Here is a 26,466-nt window from a genome sequence, read left to right as displayed (position 1 = left end):
TCAGCAGGTCGCTACCCCAGCCCTGGGCCCCTTCTCGAACCACCCCCACCCCACCCCCAGCTCCAGACCTGGCTCTGAGCTGGGAGGGGGAGGGAGAGAGGGAAGGAGAAAGAGAGAGAGAGAGAGAGAGGCAGAGAGGGGGCGAAGAAGGGAGGGAGAAAGAAGGGTGGGAGGGGAGAGCACGGAGGAAAGAGAGAGCGAGACAGAGATGTGAGATAGAAAGAAGGGAGCCGGCCAGAGACAGACCCTGCGGAAGAAAGAGACTGAGAGAATGAGAGACAAAGAGCGAGGGAGGGAGGTGGACCAGGGAGGAAGAAAGACAGAAGGGAAAGAAAAAGAATGAGAAAGGAGAGAGAGGGAGAGGCCATCTGCGAGGGAGAGCGCCGGAACCACGGAGGGGAGAGGAGGACGAGAGCCGAAGCGTGAGCAATGCAGAGCCCGAAACAGACGCAGGAGGAGGTGGAGACCAGGTAAGCCGCGGGCTGACTGCGAGACCAGGCTCCGAGACCAGGCGCAGCAGGAGAGAGCCGGGAAGATGGAGCTGGAGCGTGGGACCGAGGCAGCAGGACAGCCAGCACTGGCCAGAGGGACTGACCAGTGACCCGCAGGTGCTCGAGCTCAGCTCAGCCCTGGGCCAGGGACGCTGGGTGCCTGGCCGCCGCCCACCAGGCCTGGCCCCTCCCACTGGCCCGACTCTGGCCAAGGTTCTCTTCATCCCTGCAGCCGCCAGGCCAGCGGACAGCACCTGGCCAGGCCTGGGGCAGTGTCAGTGCTCGGGAACCATAGTCATCCTCATTATAAGTGATGGGAGGCTAAAAGAAGACATGAGAGAGGGGGAAAATATCCAGAAAGGTTTGAAGGCTTCCTGTCCCTGCCTCTGCCCTAGTCCCGGATTCCAGAATCTGACAGGTAGGTAGGGAGCTGCTTGCCCAAGGGACTGAACTCCGGAACAGGTGAGGTTCCCTCTGACTCCACATCCAGGGAGCCAGGCTCCACCTTCCCCAGGGAAGCAGGCCTGATTGGACTCTCAGGGCCTGAGGGAAGGGGGGCTGGCTGCCCAGACATCTGAGTCTGAAAGAGGAGGGTCCACTGGCCAGGACTCCATGCACCTTTGAGGAGGAAGGGGCTAGGGGCCTGAAACTCCTGGGTCCCTGCTGAGGAAGGAGCCAAGGGACTGATTCTTGGGTTCCTTGGGAGGAGGGGGCCGGGGGCCCGGATTCCTGGGTCCTGGCACCCACCCGTAGAACCGACCTTGCGGGGCCTTCGCCGCACACAAGCTCGAGTCTGTGGGTCTGTGTCGGGGGCTCACCATCGCGGCTGGGGTCTTCCCGGCCCTCCCCACCCTCCCTGGCCCTCCTGGCCCCCATCTGTCCCTCCATCCGTCTGTCTGTCCACCTGCCGCGCCCCCCGGGCTGAGGTAGGAGGTTGTATAGTTGAGGAGGACACCCACGGAGATCACTATACGGCCTCCTAGCTTTCCCCAGGCTGCGCCCTGCACGGGACGCCCGGCGGGGACCCCAGCCCCTGACCACTGCCCCATGCTGGGGGACCCTGGGAGGAGGAGCTGGGCTTCTCGCCTGTCCTGTCCTTGCATCCCCTCTTCCCACTGCCCTCAAAGAGTTCCTCTCCCAAGAAGAAACCTCTACTTCGCTTTCTCTATCTCTCCATCTCCGCTGTGTCTCTGGAGTCTTCTGTGGGTCTACACAGCAGCCTCTCAGATTGTCTCTCCATCTCTCTCTTATTGTGCTTTCTGATATCTCTCCACGTCTCAGTTTCTGTCTCTTGGGCTTTCTCAGTATCTCTGTGCCATTTCCACTCTGACATCCCCACCCCCACCCCACACCAGGGCCTGTCAGGCCACCACATACCACACTGCCGGCCTCTGGGTCCCTGAGACCCTTTAACCTGTGAGGACATCCAGGGTCACAGGTGAGGTTCTTGGGAGCCTGGCGTCTGGCGCAACCACAAGCCTGGGGATTGCCCGCCCGACCCCTGACTCCTCACACCCTTTCTCCCTGAAAATCCAGAGCTTGCCATTTGACCAGCCTCGGAAATCCAACCTCTGACCCCAGACTGCATGCCCCTCCCCCACCCAGTGGTGACCTCACAAAGGTCACCCACTTTGCTCGGGGACCCAGACCCTCAGTTATGGCCCTGCTGGCCCAAGGCAGTACTGTCCCATCTGCCCTGGTGGCCCTCATGGTCTTCAGGGGCCCCACCTGGGCCTGTCTCTTCTGCTTCACATCCTATGAGGATCGTGTCCGCATCTGCCAGATCTTTGCTGGTGTAGAGGGGCCTGAGCTGGAGAAGTGTCAGAAGGCGTTCATCACTGCCTTTCGGGGCCTCCTAGACATTGAAATCAGTGAGGAGAACTGCCACCGTCCTCCGGGGTCCTGGGGGATAACACTGAGTGATACCAGACAGTGCTGAGAACCACTGAGATTCCCACAAAGGGGGGAGAATAGAGGGGTGCGGGGGTAGGGACTTGAGGGGAGAAGAGAGCTGAGACTGGGTCAGAGATGGGGGGTAGCAGTAGGGAGGGGACAGAGACTTGGAGACGGAAGGTATCTTAGAGAGACAGGAACTGTCCACACTGTGGATGTGGTGTTGAGGTGCATGCATTTGCCAGCCTCTGCCCTCCACCCTTACTCCCAGATGATTATGAGAGAAACCACCTGCATGATGCCTTCACCCAGATGACCCACACTCTCCAGGAGATGGCCATGGCCCAGGGTGAGTGGGCTGGGGATGGTTTTTGGTGGATGTGGGGTGGAAGTCCCCAAGAGGTGGATGTGTGTGCAGGGGGGCCCCAGAATGTGGGAGGATCGGGAGGAGGTAGTGCTGGTAAGCTGAGTGAACTTGATTACTTGTTGTGGAGTAGGGATGGGCGGGTGCTGGTGGGGAGGTCAAAGGACAGCGCAGAAATGACCAGAGTCTGAAGCCTCGCTGGGATCAGGTAGAGGAGCTCTGAACTGGCTGTGTGGCTCCCCCTCTCCCTGGCTATGAGGTTCTGGGTGTGTTGCTGCTTCCCTCAGAGGGAGGAGCCTCCTGACCAGACAGACCTCAGAGGGAGAGGGAGGGGGGAGGCTGAGTGCTGTTTGCGGCATGAACTGGCCAGTCAGAGGTCCAGGGCTCAGGGCTCATTTCTACATCTGCTGTTATGCCTTTTGTTTTCTGCTCTTGCCCACCAAGCTTTCTGACAATGATCCTGAAAAACAGGGAGGTTCCTGTCCACCCCGGGGGGGAGGGAAGGGGGTATTGGGAGTCAGCATGAACTTCAGCTACATATCCCCCACCCCCAAGGAGAGGCCTGAGCAACTCAGTGCTGGGGTGGGGGGAGGTGCTCAGGAATCCCGAAAACACTCTTTCTCCCTACTTGGGCCATCTTGTCATACAAGGTTTTGAAGAAAGGAGGAACAAGTCCAGTTCTGCCTGTAGAAGACCCCCTTAGAGCTGTATGTGGGACACAGTGGCTCAGGGAGACAGCAGAAGCTGGGAGGCCAGGGTGGAGGCTGAGGTGAGGGAGGCCTGGGCTGGGGCGGGGGGTGCCTATGTGAAGATGGAGAAGTGGGCATGGATGAAGGGGAGAGTCATCCAGGGCCTTGGGTCTGATGGTCCATTTGGGGACTGGGGTGGGGGTGTAATGGACAGTGCCCAGGGTCCAGCTCCCCTGAGATGAGGAACCAGGGAGAAAGAGCAGGAGTGCGAGAAGATGGTGAGCTGGGCTAGGACACAGTGACAGTGTGTGGGACTCGAGGGACATCCAGGAGGCAGCTAGACACACAGGCCCAGGATTTAGCTGAAAGGTCAAGGAGACTTGAGACTGTCCTGGAGGAGCAAGGCTGTGAGCAAGGGAAGGGCAGGCTTAGCTCTGGGTGTAGAAAGACCCTCCGGGATTGTATGGAGGACAGACTGGAGGCCGAGGGAAGCCAGTGCAATATGACCGACAGGTATTCATTGAATGTGCCAGAAACAACAATGTGGATATAGCTGTGACCAAATGTGCAAACGACTAGCCCTCAGGTTGCTTGGATTGGGGGGTGGGAGGGACAGACAATAAATGTAATCAATGAAATACTAGGGTGTCAGATGGTCATCCAGGATATGGAGGAAAACGAGTGCAGGGAACAGGGTGCCCAGTGGGATAATTATTGTAAATAGGTTGGTCAGGGCAGTCGCAAATGAGAAGGTCTAATTGAGCAAAGACCTGAACCAGGTGACAGCCATGCAGATAATCTGGGGAAAGAGCTTTCCAGGCAGAGGGCAGAGCCAGTGCCAAGGGCTGGAGTGGAATCAACGAGGGAAAAAGCAGGAGGAGATGAAATCAGAGGCTGCAAAGAACCACATCCTGTTGGAGCTCATAGGCCAGTGGTTCTCAAGCCCCGGCGTGTGTTAGAATCTCCTGATGGCTTGTTAAAATGCAGACTCCTGGGTCCTACCCTCCATTTCTGACCAGTGGGTCTGAGGTAAGGGCCGGGAAATGAACTTTTTTTTTTTAAAGATTTTTAATTTATTTATTTATTCATGAGAGAGACACACAGAGAGAGGCAGAGACACAGGCAGAGGGAGAAGCAGGCACCATGTAGGGATTCCAATGTGGGACTTGATCCTGCAACTCCAGGATCTTGCCCTGAGCCGAAGGCAGACAGACGCTCAACCACTGAGCCACCCATGTGTCCCACGGAAGTAGACCTTTCTAACAAGTTCCCAGGTGATGCTGCTGCAGCTCCAGGAACACAGTTTGAGAACCATTCTTTTCGGCCCTTGAACTGATGTTCAAGCCATCAGAGGATTTTAGGGAGAGAGAGACAGGGTCTGATTGAGGCCATGTGGACCAAAGGCAGAAGCAGCGGACCAGTGTGGAGAAGGTTCATGGTGGTTTGGACCAGTGGCAGTGGTCCAGGTGGACCAAGATGAGGGCTGAGCTGAAAGGGGCAAGCTTGGGTGGGGTGGGAGGAGGAGTAGGAAGTGCCTCAGTTTCTCCATCTCAAACTTGGAGAATGGTAATATCTCTATAACACTCACGGTGTGACAGACACCATCCTAAGCACTTACAGATACTCTCTCGTGCAGCCATTAAATGGCACATAGTTTGGCATGAAGATGTTTTTATATAGTATGGCATTAAATCGCCTCTGCCTCCCGCCAACCCTAATAGGTAGACACTGATACTGTCTCCATTTTACCAACTGAGGATCAGGAAAGTTACATATTTGGACAAGGTCATGTAAGGAAGAGGACTTGAAATGGATATCTCAGATGGGAGGCAGGTGTTCTCACAGATGGATGAGCCAGGACTCAAACCCACATGGTCAGAAACAGTTGAGGTTCCTAATGATACACACCTCTTTTGGGTAGATTTCACAACATCCACCCATGCCCCCTTGTGGTTCACTTGATATAACCTCCACCCTTTGGCCTCTTTGGACATTTCACTCCATCCCTGCTTTCTTCCCACGGTTTGCTTAGATATAACACACACACACACACACACACACACACACACCCCTCCCCCCCAATCATGGCGCACTTGGCATAATCCTACACTCATCCTCCCTGTGAGTCACTAGGTTTGGCACAAAAACATTCCTTGGATGACTCTTCCAACATCCTGGCCTCTCATTTGAGCACCCCACTCTGACCACATCCTTCTGGCCATCCTGCCATCTCCAGACCACACGCCTGCCCTGTGGCCAAAGAGAGACCTCTAAGTCCTTGACCTCTCACTTTGAACCCACTTCCTGGCTCTAGTTTATACCCAAGGATCATCACATCAGCCACCCTCTCGCCAATATTCTCAGTTCCCTTCCCTTTCTGCGTGGTTTGAAATCACAGAGGAACGTGCAATGGTTAAGCAAGCTAGAAGTCTTGAGGTAGGCAGGCACTTAAGTTTTGTATGGAGGCACCACTTCATTTTCTTGGAGACCCAAACCCCTTCCAACTGCCTACTTTGCTATCCTAGGATGCAGCCCTTATCTTCATGGTTCTGCATGCCTGCTGGAGCCCCAGCCATCAAATCCAAGTTTCAGGCAGCAGGATAGAGGAAGGGGAAGATCAATAAGATGGTACCATTTCTCTTCTCAAAGCTACTTCCTATGACTTGCACATGACACTTCCATTTCCACTGGTGACCAAAACTTGGTTATATGATCACAACTGGGTCACATGACCACAACTAGCTGCATGGGATGTTGAGGAATATAGTCTTTTAGCTGGGTGGTTGGTGGGGCCAGGGGTGCTTTCCCAGCTGAAATGCAGTGTGATGTTACTAAAGAGGTATTTGGAGGCAACTAGCAATCCCTGTGTATTAGTTTGCTAGGGCTGCTGTAACAAAGTGTCATATACAGGGTTGCTTAAACAACAGAAATGTATTTGTTCACAATTCTGGAGGTTAGGAGTCCAAGATCAAAGTGTCAGGGTGAACAGGGTTGGTTCCTTCTGAGGCCTCCCTCTTTGGCTGGTAGATGACCATCTTCTCTCCCCCTGGTCACATGATCTTCCCTCTGTGTGTCTGTATCCAGATTTCCTCTTATAAGCAATGTGATACTGGATCGGAGCCCACCCTGATCTCATTTTAACTTAATTACCTCTTTAAGGCTGTATCTCCAAGTCATAGCCCCAGGTCCTGGAGTTAGGGCTTCAGCATTTATGAATTTGAGAGGGACACAATTCGGTGCATAACACCTGCCACATTTCTTTTAAAAAAATTTTTGTTTGTTTATTTGAGTGAGAGCACACTATATGCATGTCTGCACTGAGCTTGGAGTCCAATGCAGGGCTCAGTCTCATGACCCTGAGATCATGACCTCAGCCAAAATCAAGAGTTGGAAGACTTGGATGCTTAACCGAAGGAGCCACCCAGACACCGCACATCTCCCACATTTCTAATTTCCAGAACCACCTCCACTGGTAAATAAGTGGCCACCCATCCACTTTGGGAAGAGCCACAAAACCTTACAGTTTGGAGGCCATTCCAATGGTCAAAACTCCAACACCCGTAAGAACAGAGATAAAGACAGTAAAAGAAAATTTAAATTAATAAAGTCTGGAGACCATGTGGAAGTGGCAGGTGCATGCCCTGTGTAAAGGGGGTGGCTGCCACTAAGCTCTAGCTAATTGCTGCCTCATGAAAATATAGTCTCTTGTATTATAGCTCTTCCACTTTTCTAAAAAGAGATGCCAAACATTTTATGGTGACTTTCCCAAATTTTATATGATGGAAACTGGTTCATTTTAAAAAATACTTTCCAGTCCAAATATAACACATTCCAGGGATGGACTGGAGCCACGGGCCACCAGTTGTGATCTCCATTCCAGCTGGATCCTGGAATTCATTCTACATATACTTAGCACTTTCTAAGACTCAGGGCCCTCTCTGGGTTGTGGGGATACAGCACTGAAGAATGACATGTTTATTCCCTGAAGAGACAGACTGAGATGATCACTGTGTGATATACACACACACAATTGTAAACTAGCGAGAACTCTGGGATGGATGGAACACCTTGATAGACAAAAATAGGGGCACATGGATTAGATTAGATTTATGGTCAGGGAAAATCTCAAAGGAGATGACTCGAGGTAGGAGATGAAGGATGAGTGGGATTGGGGGGGAAGATGGGCTAGAAAGAGCCCCCATGTGCTAAGGTCCTGAGGTGCTAAAGAATATGGTTGTTTTCATGCTAGGGGAAATGAAAGATGGGCAACGGATGGAATAGAGGAAACCAGACCAGATCATGTAGGGCCTAGCAGAACTTGGTGAGGAATTTGATCTCGATCCTCCCCTTTCCCTCCAACAAGATCAATGCAGAGAAGGCAGAGTAGTTCAGTCACAGAGTTCAGAGGCAGACCGGAGGAGGCCTGGGGATCTGTCAGTCTTCCAGGTAGACAGAGTGGGAGATGAGATGAGGGGATGGGGAGTGGCTGTGGAAGAGACGAACACTGCAATAGCAACTGACCGGCCTTGGAGGTGGGTTTTTACTTACAAGGGCCCCTCCCCCTTCTAGGCTCCTTTAAGGTTGCTTTTCCCAACGCTGCGAAGAAAATGCAGGAAGTCATTAAGAAGCTTAAAGAAGGTAAAAGAAGCTGGGCTGTGCGCGCACACACACCACACACACACACACACACCACACACACACACAAAACTCCTGAGCCAGCCATCCTCTCCCTTTGGCCCAGCCCCTCCGAGCCACGTCCCTTGGAGGGTCACTCCTGACACAGCATCTTCCCCTGCGAGGACCTCTCTAGGATCAGGTCCCTGCTTCAACGGAAGGTTTCCAGCTAGGACCCCATCTTCCGATAGTCCTGTCCCAGATCAGCCTGGGTCTCAGTCTGGCCCCGTGCACTTTGTGACGTTTCCTTTCCAACCGGACTGCCTCCCCTGAAACCATAGCCCAGGGCATAGCCCCGCCCCCTCACTGAACTACACCTGGGTTGGCCCCGACTCCCTAGTAAGCCTCAGGCCCGCGCGTGACCTTAGGGGGCAGCAGTCCTGGCCCCGCCTGCAGGAGGAAAGCAGCAGGCTTGGCTCCGCCCCTAGGGTGGGCGGTGCCACGCCACCTGGCCCAGTTAACCTATCCCGTGGGGGAGTTTCGGGGACGCGCTTTCCTCCAGGGTAGTAACGCTTCCTCTCTCCACAGTCGAGGCCTGCATCCCTCCCTGCGGTAAGCACTTCGTTCAAAGCTCGCAACCGAGTGGGAAGGCGGGTGGTTGGGCGCGACACCTGTGACTTCGAGTGGAAGACCAATAAGAGCCCTGAACAAAAGTAATTAAACCAGATATTGCTCACAAATCTCATACGAGGCGGGTCCGAAAGCAAAAGCGAGCCAATAGGAGTCCGAGAGGCCGGAGAGTTTTGAGAGCCAGCCAGTGAGCACAGGGAAGGCGGCGCCCAGGGCTTGTCTGGCCGTTAGAGCCCGGGAGGCTTAACACACTTAAGTTGGCCCCAGGGACCAGGGCGGGGAACACGGATGGATCCCAGGTGCAGCGCTTCCGTCCCACAGGGGTCCAGGAGGCGAGCCGGAGTTTCCGCTGCCGCGGGTGCTACTCCCACGTGTGCGAACTCTCGCTGGATTGCCCAGGTGAGGGGCGGAGCCTGCAAGGGGCAGGAACCGGACGAACCGGAGGGACCGGAGCTGAGCCGGCAAAGGGGCTGGGCCGGACGGGGCGGGCTCGGCGGTGACGCGGACCTGTCTGCAGTCCAGGACTTGACAGTGACTCGAGGTCAACAGGCTAAGTTCTCTTGCTCTGTGAACTTCTCGCTGCCTCAGGAGGAAATCACGTATTCCTGGAAGTTCGCAGGAGGAGGTGTGAGTCGGAGCGGGGCCAGCGCGAAGGATGTGGGAGGCGGGTTTTGGTTTTCTAGAAAATGCGGGTCAGGACGCAGGGGAGCTCGGGCTAGATTCAGGCTTCGTGCCCGGGGAAGGTCCGGGGATTGGGAAGCGCAGGCAAGGCTCGGGAGGCGGCTTGGAGGGGCGTGGTCATGCGTGAGGGGTCAGCGAAACAGAGGGGTGGGGCGGGGCCAGGGCTCCAGAAGGCGTGGTCTCGCTCGGGGCGGGACTTGAGCTCGGTGGCTCGGCAACGCCCGGCCCAGAGAATCTGACCTGGGCTCGGGCGAGGCTCCTCTCCTCCCGCCGCTTCAGCCCGAGCGTCTCGCAGGTCCGGACGCAGGACCAGTCCTACTTCCGAGACATCCTGCAGGCCCGAGGAAACCTGGTGCGGATCCGGCCGGTGCAGCTCAAGTACCGCGGGACCTACTGCTGCGAGATCTCGCACGACCAGTTCCCCGTGGCGCGGGTCTATTTCTTTCTTAACGGTGCGGGCGGGGCTGCGCGGGGAGGGGGCCTCTGCGAGGGGTGGGGCTCGCGCGCGACTGACGTGCGCGCCTCCGCAGTGACAGGTGCGCCCCCGCGTGGGGAGACCAAGCTGCAGGTCTCCTTTCGGAAAGTGCTGGACTGGGCGCCCCGGGAGGCGGAGATGATTGAATCTTGGAGCCCAAGCCTGGGCGAGCTGCTGGCCAGTTCCGGGGCTCTGACGCCCAGCAACCAGTGTCTGCTCGCCGCCGCCGCGGCCTTAGCATCAGCCAGTGCGACCCTTGTGGTGTGGTAAGTCCCAGGGACCCGGGGGTCCCAGCATCTATCTGCTCTCCTTCCTCAGACCTGGTGTCCTGCACCCTTATATCCAGGAGTCCAGGCCCCCAGCCCCCTCCTCCCTCAGACCCAGGAGTCCAGGTCCCCAGCCACCTCCTCCTTCAGACCCTTCCTCCCTCAGATCTAAGAGTCTAGGCCCCCAGCCCCCTCCTCCCTCCAACCCAAGAAGCTAGGCCCCCAGTCCCTCCTCCCTCAGACCCAGGAGTCCAGGCCCCCAGCCCCTTCCTCCCTCAGACCCAGGAGTCCAGGCCCCCAGCCCCTCCTCCCTCAGATCCAGGAGTCCAGGTCCCCAGCCACCTCCTCCCTCAGACCCTTCTGCCCTCAGACCCAAGAGTCCAGGCCTCCAGCCCCTCCTCCCTCAAACCCAGGAGTCCAGGCTCCGGCCCCTCCTCCCTCAGACCTAGAAGTCTAGGCCCCCAGTGCCCTCCATCCTCAGACCCAGTAGTCTAGACCCTCAGACCCAGGAGTCCAGGCCCCCAGGCCACCAGGCCCTTTTCCCTCAGATCCAAGAGTGCAGGCCTTATCTACCTTTGTGACCCAGATATCTAGTCCCCAACCTTTCCCCCTAACACAAGTACCTCCTTGTTTCCCCAGGATGTTCTTTCGATGGTACTTCAAGGGCAATTAACAAAGGTATCTTTTTCTTACTTCCTTATCCTGTTTTCATTCCTATAATAAAGAATATATGTCAGCTCTCTAGATTATCTCATCTTTGAAGGTGTTCACTACTAATGCAGGTAGAAGGAGGGGCACCAGACCACAAATATACCCAGGTGAATAGGTGAATATTCCCCTAATAACAGTAACGTGTAGAGCTGACACAGTGCAACGTTCTGTGCTGAGGACTTTGGGTACAAGCTCAGGCCCCTCCCCAGATTTCTGGCAATCACTTTGACATTTCAACCTGCGGAACACACACTCAAATGGAGTCCTTGCTGTCTCTTTGAAAGCCTGTTCCTCCCCAAGGCTTTCCTACTGAGGGTACCACCAACCACCCAGCTGCTCAACTGGAAACCTAAGAGTTTAATTCCTCCTCCACTTCTACTTCCATGCCTCAGCCTTTTTAACTCCTAAACATCTTGTGCAGCCGCCCTCTCTCTGTGGTCCCAGTTACCATCATCTCCTGCCTGGGTTATTCCAGCAGCATCTCCACTCACCTCCCTGCCTTGACTCCGTGCACTACAGTCCATCCTCCACATAGCAGCCAGGGGAATATTTTGAAGTATGTCTGATCGGGTCACTCCTTTGATCAAAACCCTTTAGCTCTCTATTGCCACTGGAACAAAATCCAGTTCCCTGTTAGGGCCTCCAAGATGCCCCAGGTTCTGGCCCTTGCTGATCTGGTGAGCCTTGTCTTTCTACCCTGCAGGCATCATGGGTAGATCTTTCCACCCTGCAGTTTGTCTGGCCTTTGCTTATTCCTTAAATTTGTCATGATTCTTGTCACCCTCTTCAGGACCTGGTTAGCTGTTGTTTCCTGCCTAGAATCACGTTTTCTCCCTTCTGTGTCTAAACTCACTTATGATTTCCTCTGAAAAACCTTTACATGTATTAACCAATTTCATCCCTCTGACAACTCTGTGTCTGGCAGGCAGCTGGACTCCACCTCCCTTTTTTTGTCCTCTTTACTCTCTGGCCCCACTAGTCATTTTTTTGTCTCTTGAACATGCAAAGCTCAGTCCCACGTTCCGGCCTTTGCACATGATGTTCTTCATACTTGATGTGACTTGACTGTGAAACTCACAAAGCTACCTCCCTCTCACCGCACAGGTCCCAGCTCAAATGTCATCTTCACTGACCATTTCCCTCCCTGTCAGCTGACATCCCCCTCCCTGTTTTCACTTGTGCATTTTACTCATGGGACTTGATGTCAACCTGTGTTTTTTATTTTGGTTTGTGTCCTCTCACCTAAAAGATAAGTTGCTTCTGGGCATCTGCTCATTCTTGTTCACTAATATATTCCCCTTTGCTCACTCATTCATTCATTCAGAGAATATTTACTGAGTACTTCTTTTTTTTTTTTTTTTTTACTGAGTACTTCTTTGTGCCAGGCATTTTCAAGGCACTGTAGAGATAGCAGTGAAGAAATCAGAACAGATGGGGTGCTGGGGTGGTTCAGTAGTTGTGTGTCTGCCTTTGGCTACGGTTGTGATCCCGGGGTGCTGGGATTGAGTCCCATGGGGAGCCTGCTCCTCTCTCTGCTTGTATCTCTGCCTCTCTCTGTGTCTCTCATGAACAAATAAATAAAATCTTTTAAAAAAATCACAATAGACAAAAATCTGCTCCCTCAAGGAGTTTAGATTCTTTGAGGGGCCAGTGCACAGAGGTAGAGAAAATCTTGTGGAGCCCAACATGGGGCTCAATTTCATATCCCTGAAATCATGAACTGAGATGAAATCAAGAGTCAGATGCTTAACTGACTGAGCTAGCCAGGTGCCTGTGGAGTTTAGATTGTAATGGATGGTCAGACAATAAAAAGAAAAACAAAATAAGACATGGATCAAATGAGAAACAGCAAGGGCAAAAGCCCCCTAGTGCACCTAATATTGGAGACATGGCCAGGAGGCATCTGGAGCAGGACTTTTGGAAACGAGTACACAATGAAGTCAGAATGTGCAGGACCTTGGCCACTGTAAGGTCTGGATTTCCCTCTAAGATGAGAGTAATGGGCAGTTTTTGAGGCCAGGAAAGTCATGATTTGATTTGATTTGATTTGTATGGCTACTGCATGGACAATGAACTGTAGGGGGCAGGAACCACTATGAGGTGCTGTGATCATCTAGACAGCTATAATCTGGGAAGGAGATGCAGCTCAGGGACAACTGTGGTGACAGTGACGAGTTTGGGGTTGTTTTTTTTTTTTCTTTTTTTAAAATTTTATCTATTTGAGAGAGAGCAGAGCATGAGAGGGAGAAGCAGACTCCCCACCAAGCAGGAAGCCCAATGTGGGGCTTGATCCCAGGACCCCAGGATCATGACCTGAGCCAAAAGCAGATGCTTAACTGACTGAGCCTCCCAGGTGCCCCTGACAGTGAGGAGCTCTAGATCTGTCCTGAAGGTAGGATCAGTGAGGTTTGCTGATGGATTGGAATGTTAGGTGTGAGAGGAAGAAAAGAGAAGGGGCAGTGTCCATGGTCAGGGCAGCAGAGGGTCCAGTAGAATCCTCTGCCATGATGGCAATGTTCTAGATATGTACTGTCCATTGCGGTGGCTACCAGCTACCTGTGGCCATGAAGTGGGTCAGATGTGGCCAGTGCAACTGAGGATCTAAATTTATAATCTTTTATAGCTAATAATTTAAGTTGTCCCTCAGCTGTGAAAATAGAAATCACAGAGGCATGTGTCTTTGTGTAACTCTGGATCACACTCTTTGTTTACTTGACAAGGAGCTCCTGGAAGGCAGGGGCTGCCTCTTATTCATTTCTGCATTTGCAAACCTGGCAAAATGTGTAATTCAGTACATACTTGGTAAATGGTTTCATGACTGATTGATATCATCAAAGAATGAATTTAAAAAATTAAATAGTCCTCTATGGTAGGGGATATGTTGTGTGCAGTGCAGTTCTAGCATTTTTGATGTGAGAAGCTAGAATGTCAGAGTTCTGTTTACTGAGATAATGGATGCTGTGGGAGGAGCAGTTTTCTTGGAAGGTTTCAAGGAGGGAGGAAGAGGAGGACAGATGAGGCGTTGGGTCTGGTGATGAGGAAGTGACTTGGAGGCAATTGGGTATACAAGTCGGGAATTCTGGAGTGAGGTCTGATCTGAAGATACAAGTTTCAGAGCCATGCCACTGAATGCACAGAGGAAATGAGTGTAAATCCATAAGAGAAGTAGATAGGAGGAAGTTTCTCCAAAGTTAAGCCATTTGAACCATGAGAAGCTGAGAAGGCAGCTGTGGCATCCCTGAAAGCCAAATGAAGAAAGCACTTCAAGAAGAGAGTGATCAGCTGGTCAGATGCTGCTGCATCATGAGAGAGGAGGCCTGAGAATTGGCCATTGGTTTCAGCAACATGGACATCACTGATAAACTTGACTGGAGCCATTTCCAAAGAGCCATGGCTGGGAGCCATGTGATTGGCATGGATTTGAAAGTCAGTGGGAGGCAACACTAGTCATCAGAGAAATGCAAATCAAAGCCACAATGAGATACCATTTCACACCCCCTGGAAGGCTATAATCAAAAAGTCAGGTGAGGGGCACCTGAGTGGCTCAGTTGGTTAAGCATCTGCCTTGGGCTCAGGTCATGATCCCAGGGTCCTGGAATCAAGCCTCGCCTTGGGCTCCCTGCTCAGCAGAGTCTGCTTTTCCCTCTCCCTCTACTCCTCACCTTACTCATGTTCACTGTGTCAAATAAAATCTTTTTTAAACAAAATCAGGTGATAACAAATGTTGGTGACAATATAGGGAAATCAGAACCCTCCTACTTTGCTAATGGGAATATAAAATGGTACAGGCACTGTGAAAACCACCTGTCAGTTTCTTAAGATATTAAACAGGACCACTATATGACTCAGCAACTCCACTCCTAGAGAAGCCCACCTGAGAGAATCTAACACACAGAGAATCTAACACACATCTAACACACAGTTTCTGTTCACACAGAAACTTGTCTGTGAATGTCTATAGCATTATTCACAACAGCCAAAAAATGGAAACATCCCAAATATCCATTGACTGATAAATGTGTAAACCAAATGTAATATATCCCTACAGAGGAATATTATTTGGAAGTAAAAGGGAATGAGCCAATGATACATGCAACAACACAGATGAACTTTGTGTCACAAAAAAATATATATTGCATGATTCCATTTATGTGAAATGTCCAGAAGAGACAAATCTGTGGAGATAAAGCATAGATTATGGTTGCCTAGGGCATGGAGGTGGGTTCGGGGTGAAGAATGCAAGTGACTGCCAGTGGATGTGGAGTTCCTTTTGGGGGTTGATGAAAATGTTCTAAAATTAGATTATGGTAATGGCTGCAGGAGTCTATAAAGTTACTAAAGACCATTGAATTAGGCACTTAATGTGGCTGAACTTTGTGGAAGAGAAATTGGAGACAAAGATAAACAGCTCTCAAGGAGTTTTGCTGTTAGAAATGAAACAGTATGGGGCATCTAGCTGGCTCAGTCAGTGGAGCATGCAAAAGATCTTGATCTCCTGGTCATGAGTTTGAGCCCCACTGAGGGGGAGAGATTACTTTAAAAAAAAGACAAAAAAAAAAAAAAAAAGACAGTAGCTCAGGAGGAAATAGGTCAAGACAGGGTGTCCTAAAAGTCACAGAGTGATAGCACATTTGGATGCTGGTGGGAAAGACCTTGTGGGGAGGGAAGAATTGATGATGTGGGAAGAATGGAAGGAGTGAGATCTTTGAGTAGACCTGAAGGGCTGCATTGGAGCACAGTCAGTTTGCGTTCAGTAATGAGGAAGGTGTGGCCTGTGTGGGCACAGATGGAGATCAGTGGAAAGATATGCAGGTGGGACTGGTTTTTTTCTTGTCACTTTTGTTTTCTCAGTGAGATGGAAAGCAAAGTAAGGGTGAGGTGCTAGGGGTTTGAGGAGATGAGGTATGGCTTCCCTTTCTTAGCAGCCAAGTAGACCAGGAAAAGGCCCTCCTCAGTACCTAACAGTGTCACCACATAGCAGGTACTCCATTAAGTATCTGTGCTGAGAATTTTCACCCTCACATCTCCGACCCATGGGATTATTATTTCTGTTTCCCGAAGAAGGACCCTTCTAGGTTCAAACAGCTGGCACCTAGGACAGAGCCACAAGTCCCCAGCCTTCAGCCCTATAACCCCTCAGGTCTCAAAGAAAAGGGGGAGACTCAGGAGAAAATAAATAAAATTCTTTATTATATCCTAGTCACACAGTACAAATGGATATTAAATAAAAACAGGGAGAAAGCAGGCCCCAGGACAGCATGTGGAGACCCTTGTCCCCCACCCCTAAAAATCCATGCCCTGATCAATAAATACCCCCTTCCCAGAGACCCTGAAGTCCCAGCCTCAAGAATCTTGGGTCAACACCCCCTCGCTTCACAGAGGAGGGAAACTGAGCTCCAGAGAATCACCCAGCAAGTCTGTGGCTCCTGGGGCCCCTGCTGGTTTCCTCTTTTGCCTCCCTTGAAGTCCCCTGGGTGGGCACCCTGCACACCCAGACTCACACCTGGACTCTGTAGCCACCTGAGCGCCGCCGGCAGAGCCTCCGCACACCCACCCAGTAGAGCGTCAGCATGAGCACCCAGTAGCCCACGTAGGCGCCAGCCCCTGCGGCCAGGTGGTGGGCCTCGGCAGCCCGGGAAGGGCCGCTCCAGTCAGCCCGGGCCTCATGCACCACGCTGCGGACCAGGCCCCCCAGGAGCAGCAAAGCCCAGAGGGCCAGTGGCAGCAGGGGGACGTAGTTGGCGGCTAGCTTCCGCCGGCCAGAGGTGCCCCAGCCACTCTGGTTCATGGTGGCCAGCGCCAGGAACTTGGCGGGCAGGAGGCCGCACATGTAGAGCGGCGCGTAGAGCGAGAGCAGCACCATGCGTGGGCAGCCGCGCAGCCAGGCCGCAAAGGCCGCCTTAGCCAGCGCCACACCCTGCACGCACAGCAGCACCCACAGCAGCGCCCATGGGCGGCCCGCGTAGAAGAGCCGCAACACAGTAGCCGCCACGAAGAAGGGGAAGAGGCCCGAGACCACTGCCTCATAGGTCATCCACGCGTGGTGCCGGTGCCACCAGAGCGCGTTGTACAGCCACTCGCGGAAGTATGATTTGGACCAGCGTGTCTGCTGGCTCAGCCAGCGCAGGAAGGACGAGGGAGTCTCAGAGTAGCAGCGGGACCGGGAGGTGTACCTGGATGGAAGGGACAGGACAGGCATCAGGACGGCCCTCTCGGTGGCCAGGACAGAGACCAGAGCCAGAAGAGGCCACTGCCGGACAACTGCTGGGCTGCAAGCATTCTTGACCTCCCTGGGCCTCATGTTCTCCTAAGTAAAATGGGACTGACCAGGATTCCTACCTAACAGGGCTGTTGTGAGAACTGAATCGGGATTAGAGGCCAAGTGCTTAGGATAGATGTTGTACTTGCTCAATAAATATTAGCAACTACTACGGTTTGCGCTATGACTAATATCACTACTGCCATTACTAATATCGTCACAGTTACTGACCTATTACTAATGCTATCACTAATCTGTTACGAATACTCTAGCGCTTGCTCTTACTGGCAGGCCTTGTGGTGAGGAATAAGCCAGGCGCTGTTCCTACCCAGGGCATCCCATGTGTTAGAGCTCAAGGGACCCATCAAGCCTCCTTCCTGCAGCCGCAGCAGACATCCTAGTCAGTCCCCACCCAGTGTGCGGCAAAGCCCACACAAGGCTAGAATCCTGCTCCTGGAATGTCATCAGGTGGCCGCTAACAGTTGCGTTTCTTAGGAGGCGTCCCACTATTCTCTCCCCAAGGGTATTACTCGACATTGTTGTCCAGTCTCTTAACCCTGGCTGCCAGGCATCCTCAGGAGCCTCCCTGCCCTGCCCTTGGTCTCCTGCAGTCCGTACCCAAAACAGCTGCCAGAGGCATCCTGTTAAACGACACATCACCCCTCTGTCCACAATCCTCCCATGGCTCCCTGTCTTCATTCAAAGTTCTTGGGTGGCCTGTAAGCCTTTCTGGAGTGCACTCCATTACCACTCTGTCCTCCTTCCCGGATGCTCTCTCCCTTGCTAGGGTTCCGGCCACATCATATCCAACCTCTATGCCTAGGAAGGGCATCCTAGTTAACATTTCATTCCCTGCTTCCAGACTCTACCTCCCCTTTCCTGGCATGTGCATTATCCAGTGTACTACTGGATACTCCTTAGTCATGGTCTCCCTAGTAAGCAGTATGCGTAAGCATGAGTTTGTGTCTCTTGTTAATGGCTGCATCCCCAGAGCCTAAAACATTGTAATGAGGGGCGCCTGGCTCGTTACATGGGAAGAGCCTGCCGCTCTTGATCTTGGGGTTGTGAGTTCAAGCCCCACACTGGGCATAGAGGTTACTTAAACTTTTAAAAACCCACTTTGTAATAAATATTTGCCTTGTGAATGAATGCATGGGTTCCTTTGGTATACCCTAAGTTCTCTCCGGCCCTTTCACGGGGCCTAGTTTTGTAGAAATCTCTTTCCCCTGAACCTGACCAGTCTCACTGGATTACGACTCTTCCTGAAGTACTCCATTCTTCTTGCTCACTCTCCCACTAGATCCCACTCTCCCTTCCCACCTCACTCGGAGTAATCTGTGAGGCTGCCGTAGAGCCACTGTGCCCCATCTCATGTTGTACCTTCTAGGTGGAATTCCCCACCCCCGACCTTGCCTCACTTAGTAGAGTCCACTGGGTCACACAATCAGCCACCCCTGCCTCTTCCAGTATCTTCCATTCTCCCCTAATGTCTCACTTGGTAGAGCCCACTATCCTGCCAGATACTTTGGGTTTGGAGAATTCCCAAAAGACACACACACACACACACACACACACACACACACACACACAGAGTCACTGGCCTCCACACACACCCAACCACCTGATCCCCTCAGCTTACTTGGTGGCATAGCCCATGCTGAGCATCCGGTTAGTAAGGTGCCGGTCATCCCCAAAGGTACAGTGGGTACCCAGAAACTTCTGGTTGTACCAGGCCTCGAGGAACTGCTGCAAGAGGTTGTTTCTGTACAGGCCTGGGTGGAGGTGGGGAGAACAGGAGCATCAGCCTCTACTGTCCCCCATCCTATCTCTAACCCGACTCACCTCCAATTTTGGCCCCATCCTCAACCATCTCAATCCTGTCCTCAGCCCTGTCTCCAGCGACAACTCCAGCCCCAATCCCATTCTCAACAGCAATCCTTCCTCAACCCCACATTCATCCCAAAATTTGCCCCAATCCTATCCCTGACCCATATCCACTTTGACAGCAAAACTATCCCAACTCCATCATCAACCCCATATCCATTCTCAGCCCTATTCCCTACTCATCTCCTTCCAAAAACCCACCACCAACCCCAAACTTGGCCCCAGCTCTGTTCTTGACTTCCAACTCCAACCCATTCTCTTCCTCTAAACCTTTCCTCAGCCCCAAGCCCTATCCCCATCCACACCCTTCCTCCAACCTCACCAAACACCATCCCACCTCCAACTTCCAGTCTCATCCCTATCCCCCATCCCTGTTGCAGCTCCATCTTTGTCCTCAATCTCAATTACATCCGGTTCTGACTCTCTCTCACCCCCTCCACTCTATCCATGGCCCTCCCCAGCCCTACCCCTGCTCACCTAGGGGACCACTGATGCAGGACACACAGTGGAAGTAGCTCTGACAAGCCCGCTCCACATTGAAGGCCACCCAGTACCGCAGGCTGCTTAGGAAGCTGACCCAGGAGTCCAGGGGGTTAAGGATCCGCACATCCCCCCCAACGGCCCCTACCCTGGGGTCCTCGTCCAGCACCCGCACCAGCTCCAGCAGTGCCATGGGGTCCAGCCTTGTGTCTGAGTCACACACCTGTGGGGTGGAAGGAGCCAGGATCAGGCCAGGTTGGTACTTGAGGGGAGGACATCACAGGGTAGGTAACTGCTGGGACACTGCACCCAATCTGAACATAACTTCCAATTTTTAAAAAAGATTTTATTTATTTATTTATGACAGAGAGGCAGAGACACAGGCAGAGGCAGAAGCAGGCTCCATGCAGGGAGCCCACATGGGACTAGATCGGGGGACTCTAGGATCACACCCCGGGCTGAAGGTGGCGCTAAACTGCTGGGCCACCAGGGCTGCCCTAACTTCCAATTTTGTAGTCACTTTCAAGATGGCCTCCCTAAGATCCACACCCTTGTACAATACCTTCCTCTGGCATGTGGGTGAGATCTATAACTTGCTTCTAACCCATAGGATATGGCAAAAGTGATGACACATAACTCCTGTGATTATATTACCCAATACACAAATAGTAAAGGAGTTTTGCAATGTTATTAAGATCCCTAATCTGTTGAGATCTCCTGGGTGGGTCTGGCCTAATCAGGTGAGCCCTTTATAAAAGAAGGTCTAGAAGTTAGAGACTTTTTCTTGCTTGCCTGGAAGAAGTTTTACAACTACAAGAAGATCAACCCTGCCCACAAACATAGGAGCCTGGGAGAAGCCCCTGAGCTGTAGATACGACCCAGCTCCAGCTGACATCATGATCATGGCCTGATGGTACCGGAACAGAAGAGCCAGTTAAGCTCTGCCCAGACTCCTGATTCATGGAAACTAGGAGATAAGTGTTTTCTTTCAAGCTGCCAAATTTGTGGTTTTCATTTGTTAGGCAGCAATAGGTAACTAATGTGGTGCATTACTGAACCAATTCCTATACTGGATGAAGACAAGAAGAGATCTCTACATTGAAAAGGTGAATGAACAAAGCAATGAGCGACTTCTACATTGGATGGATAAATGAACAAATCTTTAGATTGGGTGGATGACTAGATGGATGGGTGGGTGGGTGAGGGAGAAGGAAAGAGCCTGCATCCAACAAATGAATGAATAAAATAAATGAATGACCTCCAACTGGGAAGATGGATGTAAGAAGGTATGAGTGATGTCAACAACAATTTAAAAAAGAATGTGTGAGTCGGAGTGAAAGGAAGAGTATGCAGCTGGAGGATGAATGAATGAAGAAAGGGAGGAATTAATGAGTCACTACACGAATGACTGAAACAAATGAGCCGTCTCCTTACTGGGTGGACGGATGGAGGGATGTAGGAATGAACGAGTGACGGAGAGTCCCTACACTGAATGGCTGGATAAACAAAGACAGTCCGAACGAGGTCCCTTCCAATCCCTGCACCCAACCAAGAATCCTACAGGAGGGGGCGGCCCCACTCCGGGGTCGGGCCGGTGCGCGCCGGTGCGCGCGGGCGCCTTGCACTCACCTGCACGTAGTCCACAGAGTCGCCGAGCGCCTTGAAGGCCGTGTACATGACCTCGCGCTTGCCGCCCCAGCGCTGCGCCACGCACACGCACCTGTGCGTCCTCACCAGCGCCTCCACCGCCAGCCGCCCGGGGTCCTCGGCCTCCACCTCCCGGTAGGCGCCCGCGCCCGCCGCGCCCGCCGCCGCCGGCTCCCAGGGCTGGTGGTAGTTGCCGTCCCACACGTAGGTGGCCGGGTCCTCGTCGGCGAAGACCTCGCGGAACATGTCCACCATGTAGAGGTCCTCGGGGCGGTTGCCGTCCACCACCATGAGGACGCGCAGCCGCGCGCGCGGGTACTGCAGAGCGCGGGCGGACGCCAGGCACTGGCGCAGGTACGCAGGGTCCTCCTGGTACGCCGAGATGGTCAGCGCCACGCTGCGCGCCGCCGCCGCGTCCAGGGGCCCCCGCGCTGCCGCCCGCCTCGCCGCCGCCGCCACCCGCCGGTGCTCCAGGTACGCGAAGAGGCTCTGCGCCACCAGGTGCGCGGAGAGGAAGGCGCCGTAGAGACCAAAGGCCAGGAGGCCGTAGCGGTCGGAGGCCAGCGGCACCCCGGCGGCGTAGGCCCAGGTCATGAGGCCCAAGATGAGCAGCGCGAAGGTGACGGTCAGCACTCGCCGGGCCAGGCCGGAGCAGTGGCGGGCGGCCGGGGTGGGCTTGGGCAGCTCCTGCCGGGGGATAGCAAAGGGGAAAGAGTCCTGAAGTCCTCCTCCGGGAAGCGAAGACCTAGGTCTCCCCCGAGTGCCTCCCCGCCCCGCCCCAAGTCAATACAACATGCCCTTTTTGTAAAGAAAATCCTGTGGGTACTGCAGAGTTATTTTCTTTTTTTTTATTTATTTATGATAGTCACACACAGAGGGTGGGGGGCCGGCAGAGACACAGGCAGAGGGAGAAGCAGGCTCCATGCACCGGGAGCCCGACGTGGGATTCGATCCCGGGTCTCCAGGATCGCGCCCGGGGCCAAAGGCAGGCGCTAAACCCCTGCGCCATCCAGGGATCCCTGCAAAGTTATTTTCACCAATGAAAGTAATTGTGGCAAACAGCAAGGCTTGATGCCTGATTATATTATATTGATTCTAATATATTTTTCCCTACATTTAAAAAAAAAGATTTTAATTTATTCCTGAGAGAGAGAGAGAGGCTGAGACATAGGCAGAGGAAGAAGTGGGCTCCCTGGGAGGAGCCCCACACGGGACTGATCCCAGAAACCCGGATCATGACCTGAGCCAAAAGCAGAGGCTCAACCACTGAGATACCCAGGCACCCATTTCCTCACATTTTATTTTATTATTATTTTTTAAAGATTTATTTATATATTCATGAGAGACACAGAGAGGCAGAGACCTAGGCAGAGGAAGAACCAGGCTCTCCGCAGAGTGTCCAATTGGGGGAGAGGAGCTCGATCTGGGACATTTCCTCACATTTTAAACAGCTCTTCAATCCACGAGGATTACACTGAAGGAATGTTTAATTAATAAGGATTCTCCTCCCCTCCTGCTTCTTAGTGGTACATGAAATAATCACTCATCTCACAGAGGTTTCTTAGGGTTGAGATTGTTAATCATCATCATCTTAAAAATAATGCAATATGGTATGTACCAGATAAGCCTTTTATTTTATTTATTTTATTAATTTAATTTAATTTATTTTAGTCCTCACGACAGCCCTATGAGGTAGGTACAATCATCCCCATTTTACAGATGAGGCAGCTGAGTCAGAGAAAGATGCAGCAACCTGCCCAAGGTCACACCTGGATAGCAAAGAAGCTAGGGTTTGAACCCTAAGAATCTGGTCACTGAACCATCAGCTTATATATTGAAGCTTTACTCCCCAGGAGAGCCTGAGGGTGCAGGAGGCAACAGATAATGTTTTCAGTGCCATCATACCCATAGCAAAACCGAGGACTGGTTAGTCAGGAAGAGTGGCTTGCTCAAGGTCATGAAGCTCACAGGTAGGGGGAGTCTTTTCTCCAACTTCCCAAGGGCATGGCCATGGTCTCCTTCACTGCTCAGGTCTCCAACAGGCCCAGGTGCCTAATACACATTGCTGGAAGACCTCAGAATCAGAGAGAGACATGCCTCTGTTTTCTCGTCTTGTAAATTGGGGATTTAGCCCCATCTACACATCAAGTACTGCTCCAAGTGTGGCAGATACTGTTACTTGTTCCTGTTATATAGGTGAGGTGATTCTCTTGCCCAAGGCCACTCAGGCAGTCTGGCTCCATGGTCCTCTAAGCTAAACTGCCTCCTGTGTCATCAGCTTCCATCTCATGGGCTTCTTTATGAGTTAAATGAGTCATTAGGATTCAGACTTGTGTTGTCCAATACAGGAGTCACCAGCCACATGTAGCTACTGGGTGCTTGAAAAGCAGCCAGTATGACAGAGGAGCTGACTTTTTAATTTTATTTAAATATTTAACTATAGAAACTGATACTTGATTCAATATTGGAAAGTTTTTAAGTATGTTTGAAACAAGTAGGGTGTGTGAAGCTTCTTTTTCACCTGTCAATCTTATGAAACCTAAATAGAGATCCAGATCAAGTATCTCCAATGAAAGTATATAGCATCTGTGTGAGATGTGCTATACATCTGGATTTTTAAGGCTTTGTTGAGAAAAGAAAGAGTTAAATATCTCATTAATATTTGTATTGGGGCAGCCCAGGTGGCTCAGTGGTTTAGCACCATCTTCAGCCCAGGGTGTGACCCTGGAGACCCAGTATCAAGTCCCACATCAGGCTCCCTGCATGGAGCCTGCTTCCCCCTCTGCCTGTGTCTCTGCCTCTCTCTCTCTGTGTCTCTCATGAATAAATAAATAAAATCTTTAAAAAATTATTTGTATTGTTGCATACTGAAATGACAGTTTTAAAAATCTTGTTATGAAGTTTTATGTTACTTTGTAGTAAATATGGTCTGATGCATCTATTCATGCATATGATATGTCTGAGATAGCAAGGGTCAGCACCCTACATCCCTCGGGCCAAATGCCTGCTACCCTTTTCACTACAGCTCTGCAAGCTAAGACTAGTTTTTAAGATTTTTGTTTTTGTTTTTTCAAAGATTTTATTTTTAAGTAATCTCTACACCCAGTGTGGGGCTCAAACTTACAACCCGGAGATCAAGAGTCATATGCTCTACCAACTGAGCCAGCTGGGCATCTCTAGTTTTTGCATTTTTGAATGGGTGAAAAAAGTCAAAAGAATATTTTGTGGCATATGAAAATTACATGACATTCAAACTTCAGCATCCTTAAATCAAGTTTTATTGGCACACAGCCACACTCATCTGTTTACATACTGTTTATGGCTGGTTTCATGCTACACCGAAGTTGAGTAGTTGCAGGAGAGACCATATGCACACAAAAAACTTAAATATTGATTATCTACCTTTCTACAGAAAAAGTTTGATGACCCCTGATACACTGGGTTATATAAAATATATTATTGAAATTAAGTTCATCTTTTTCTTTCTACTTTTTAAAATGTGGCCACTAAAAAATTTTTAACTATGTAAGTGGCTCACATTATAGGACACAGTTTTAACTTCTATAAGGTAGAGTTTTTAGCATAGTAATCACTCAATATTAATAATTATATTATTATTATTTCTGGAATTCTCCTTCTATGTCCTTTTGATCCAAACCTGGCCCTGCCTGAGTTTCTGGAGAGTGGCCCAATTCATGCTGGGGGTCACTGAGATAGCTGGGCCACTGGAGGACTCTAATGTCAACACTCAGAAACACACATACACAGCCCCACACATATATTCCCACATATATTCTTGTCTCTGCCAAGAGACACACAGCGTGCCCACAAAAGAAAACATTCATGTCCTCTAAGAACCTCTGTTCTTAGAACTTAGTGACCCTGAGACTCACCAACAGCCACACAGGTGAATTTGGAAACACACCCCCTTGAGCAGAAAGGAGCTAAGCCAGGGATCGGATGCCCTCAGGGCCACAAACACTTAGGCACTCACCCTTGGGTCCCAGCAAAGGGACAGAGTTTCAGAAAACGGTAACAGTTAAGGTTGAGCCATATGAAATGACCATTTTCAAAGGGCAAACGTGACCAGATAGCCGCGATTTCATTTGGTTCAACTTCATAGTTATTGAACAGCCATAACAGAAGGAATCCGGGCCCCACGTCAAGCGAATACAGCCCTGCCTCGCGCAGCCGCACCCCGCACACGGACGCGGGCTTACTGCAGGATCAGCGTGGGCCTGTCCCCTCTCATACACTACAGGTGGGATGGCCACCTACAAGGGGGGATGGAAGCCGGACGCCCCAGCGGGGGTCGCCGTCACTACAGCAGCGCGCCCGGGTCCCCACCCACGTGGTCGCGCAGGTGCCGGCAGGCCCGCACGCACCTGTGTCATCGCTGCGGGTCCAGCGTGCGCTCCTCTCCTGCTCCTCGCTCCCGGGTCTCGCTGTGGCCCGGGAGCCCGGGGGTCATTTGAAGACCGATGCGGGCGGGGGCGGAGGAGGGCTGACGTCAGGGCGGAGCTGGGCCAGGGGCTCTGAGGTCACGGATGAGCCGGGCAGCTCCACCCGCTTCCCGCCACTGCCCGCCACCCCGCGCCCGACGGCCTCGGTTCCCAGGGCCGCAGTCGCGCCCTCCCCTGCCCTCCCAGGCCTCCTTCTCCCGCTCTGCGCTCTCTGCGCTCTCTTCCCTCCATTCCTGCCTTCCTCTCCCTCGCTGTCTCCCCCGCTGCGTCTTTCCTCACGTCTGCCGATTCCTCTGCCCCCTCTCCCGCACGCCAGCCGCTCCCCTCGAAGCCCTAGGGATGGAGGAAATGCGCACACGTGCGTGCTTGGGGGTGTGGCCGGGCGCTGGCGGCGAGGCCTGCCGTCTGGAAAGAGCTGTGAGTGCTTGTGGGTCTGCATGTGTGCGCTGTGCCAGGGCCGGGGAGGGGGCTGGGCGCCGAGACGGGTCCCCCTAAGGGCGCGGGGAGAACTCACAGCGTAGTGGCGCCGCTGCCCCGGGGAGCCTTCAGGAAACCTGAGTCACAGTGAAGGTGGCAGTGGCCTCGTTTGGAGGCCAAAGACACGGGGTCCTGGGGCATCTCGAGACCAGTATCCCCACTCAGTGATAAATGTCACTGTTTCCATGCCCTTCTTTTTCCATGATTTTTTTTTCAAGATTTTATTTCTTTATTCATGAGACACAGAGAGAGGCAGAGACCTAGGCAGAGGGAGAAGCAGGGAGCCTGAGGGGAGCCTGATGCGGGACTCGATCCCAGGACCTCAGGATCAGGACCTGAGCCAAAGGGGGACGCTCAACCACTAAGCCACCCAGGTGCCCCCTTTCTCCATGATTAAAAACAACAAAAAATGCACCTCTATATCTAATTCTTTCTGTCTCTC

At 52.2% G+C, this 26,466-nt stretch overlaps 2 protein-coding genes across 6 annotated transcripts; one reads left to right on the top strand and one right to left on the bottom strand.

Moving 5' to 3' along the window:
• The first annotated feature begins 1,959 nt into the window (after positions 1-1,959).
• On the top strand, positions 1,960-16,781 carry SPACA6 (sperm acrosome associated 6). 5 transcript variants are annotated; one of them, XM_041744571.1, is made up of 9 exons: positions 1,960-2,362; positions 2,656-2,733; positions 8,007-8,075; positions 8,640-8,663; positions 9,003-9,080; positions 9,199-9,306; positions 9,893-10,103; positions 10,743-10,781; positions 16,139-16,781. In XM_041744571.1, the coding sequence occupies exons 1-8, from the start codon at positions 2,149-2,151 to the stop codon at positions 10,774-10,776; spliced, it is 816 nt and encodes a 271-aa protein (XP_041600505.1). In that variant the 5' UTR covers positions 1,960-2,148; the 3' UTR covers positions 10,777-10,781; positions 16,139-16,781. The 5 variants fall into 5 exon arrangements, with proteins under 5 accessions (XP_041600505.1, XP_041600508.1, XP_041600507.1 ...); XM_041744574.1 differs by lacking the exon at positions 16,139-16,781 and adding an exon at positions 9,658-9,814 and having other exon boundaries at positions 9,199-9,308; positions 10,743-10,847; XM_041744573.1 differs by lacking the exon at positions 10,743-10,781.
• On the bottom strand, positions 16,305-25,777 carry HAS1 (hyaluronan synthase 1). The gene is made up of 5 exons (XM_041744569.1): positions 25,470-25,777; positions 21,067-21,771; positions 19,435-19,660; positions 18,713-18,845; positions 16,305-16,987 (listed from the first exon to the last, which is right to left on the bottom strand). Exons 1-5 carry the CDS (start codon positions 25,476-25,478, stop codon positions 16,312-16,314), a joined length of 1,749 nt encoding a protein of 582 aa, XP_041600503.1. The 5' UTR covers positions 25,479-25,777; the 3' UTR covers positions 16,305-16,311.
• Between the last annotated feature and the right edge of the window lie 689 nt (positions 25,778-26,466).

This window comes from Vulpes lagopus, chromosome 2 (assembly GCF_018345385.1).
Source record: "Vulpes lagopus strain Blue_001 chromosome 2, ASM1834538v1, whole genome shotgun sequence".
Classification (NCBI taxonomy): Eukaryota; Metazoa; Chordata; class Mammalia; order Carnivora; family Canidae; genus Vulpes; species Vulpes lagopus.
This window is presented reverse-complemented; position numbering and strand designations above follow the sequence as displayed.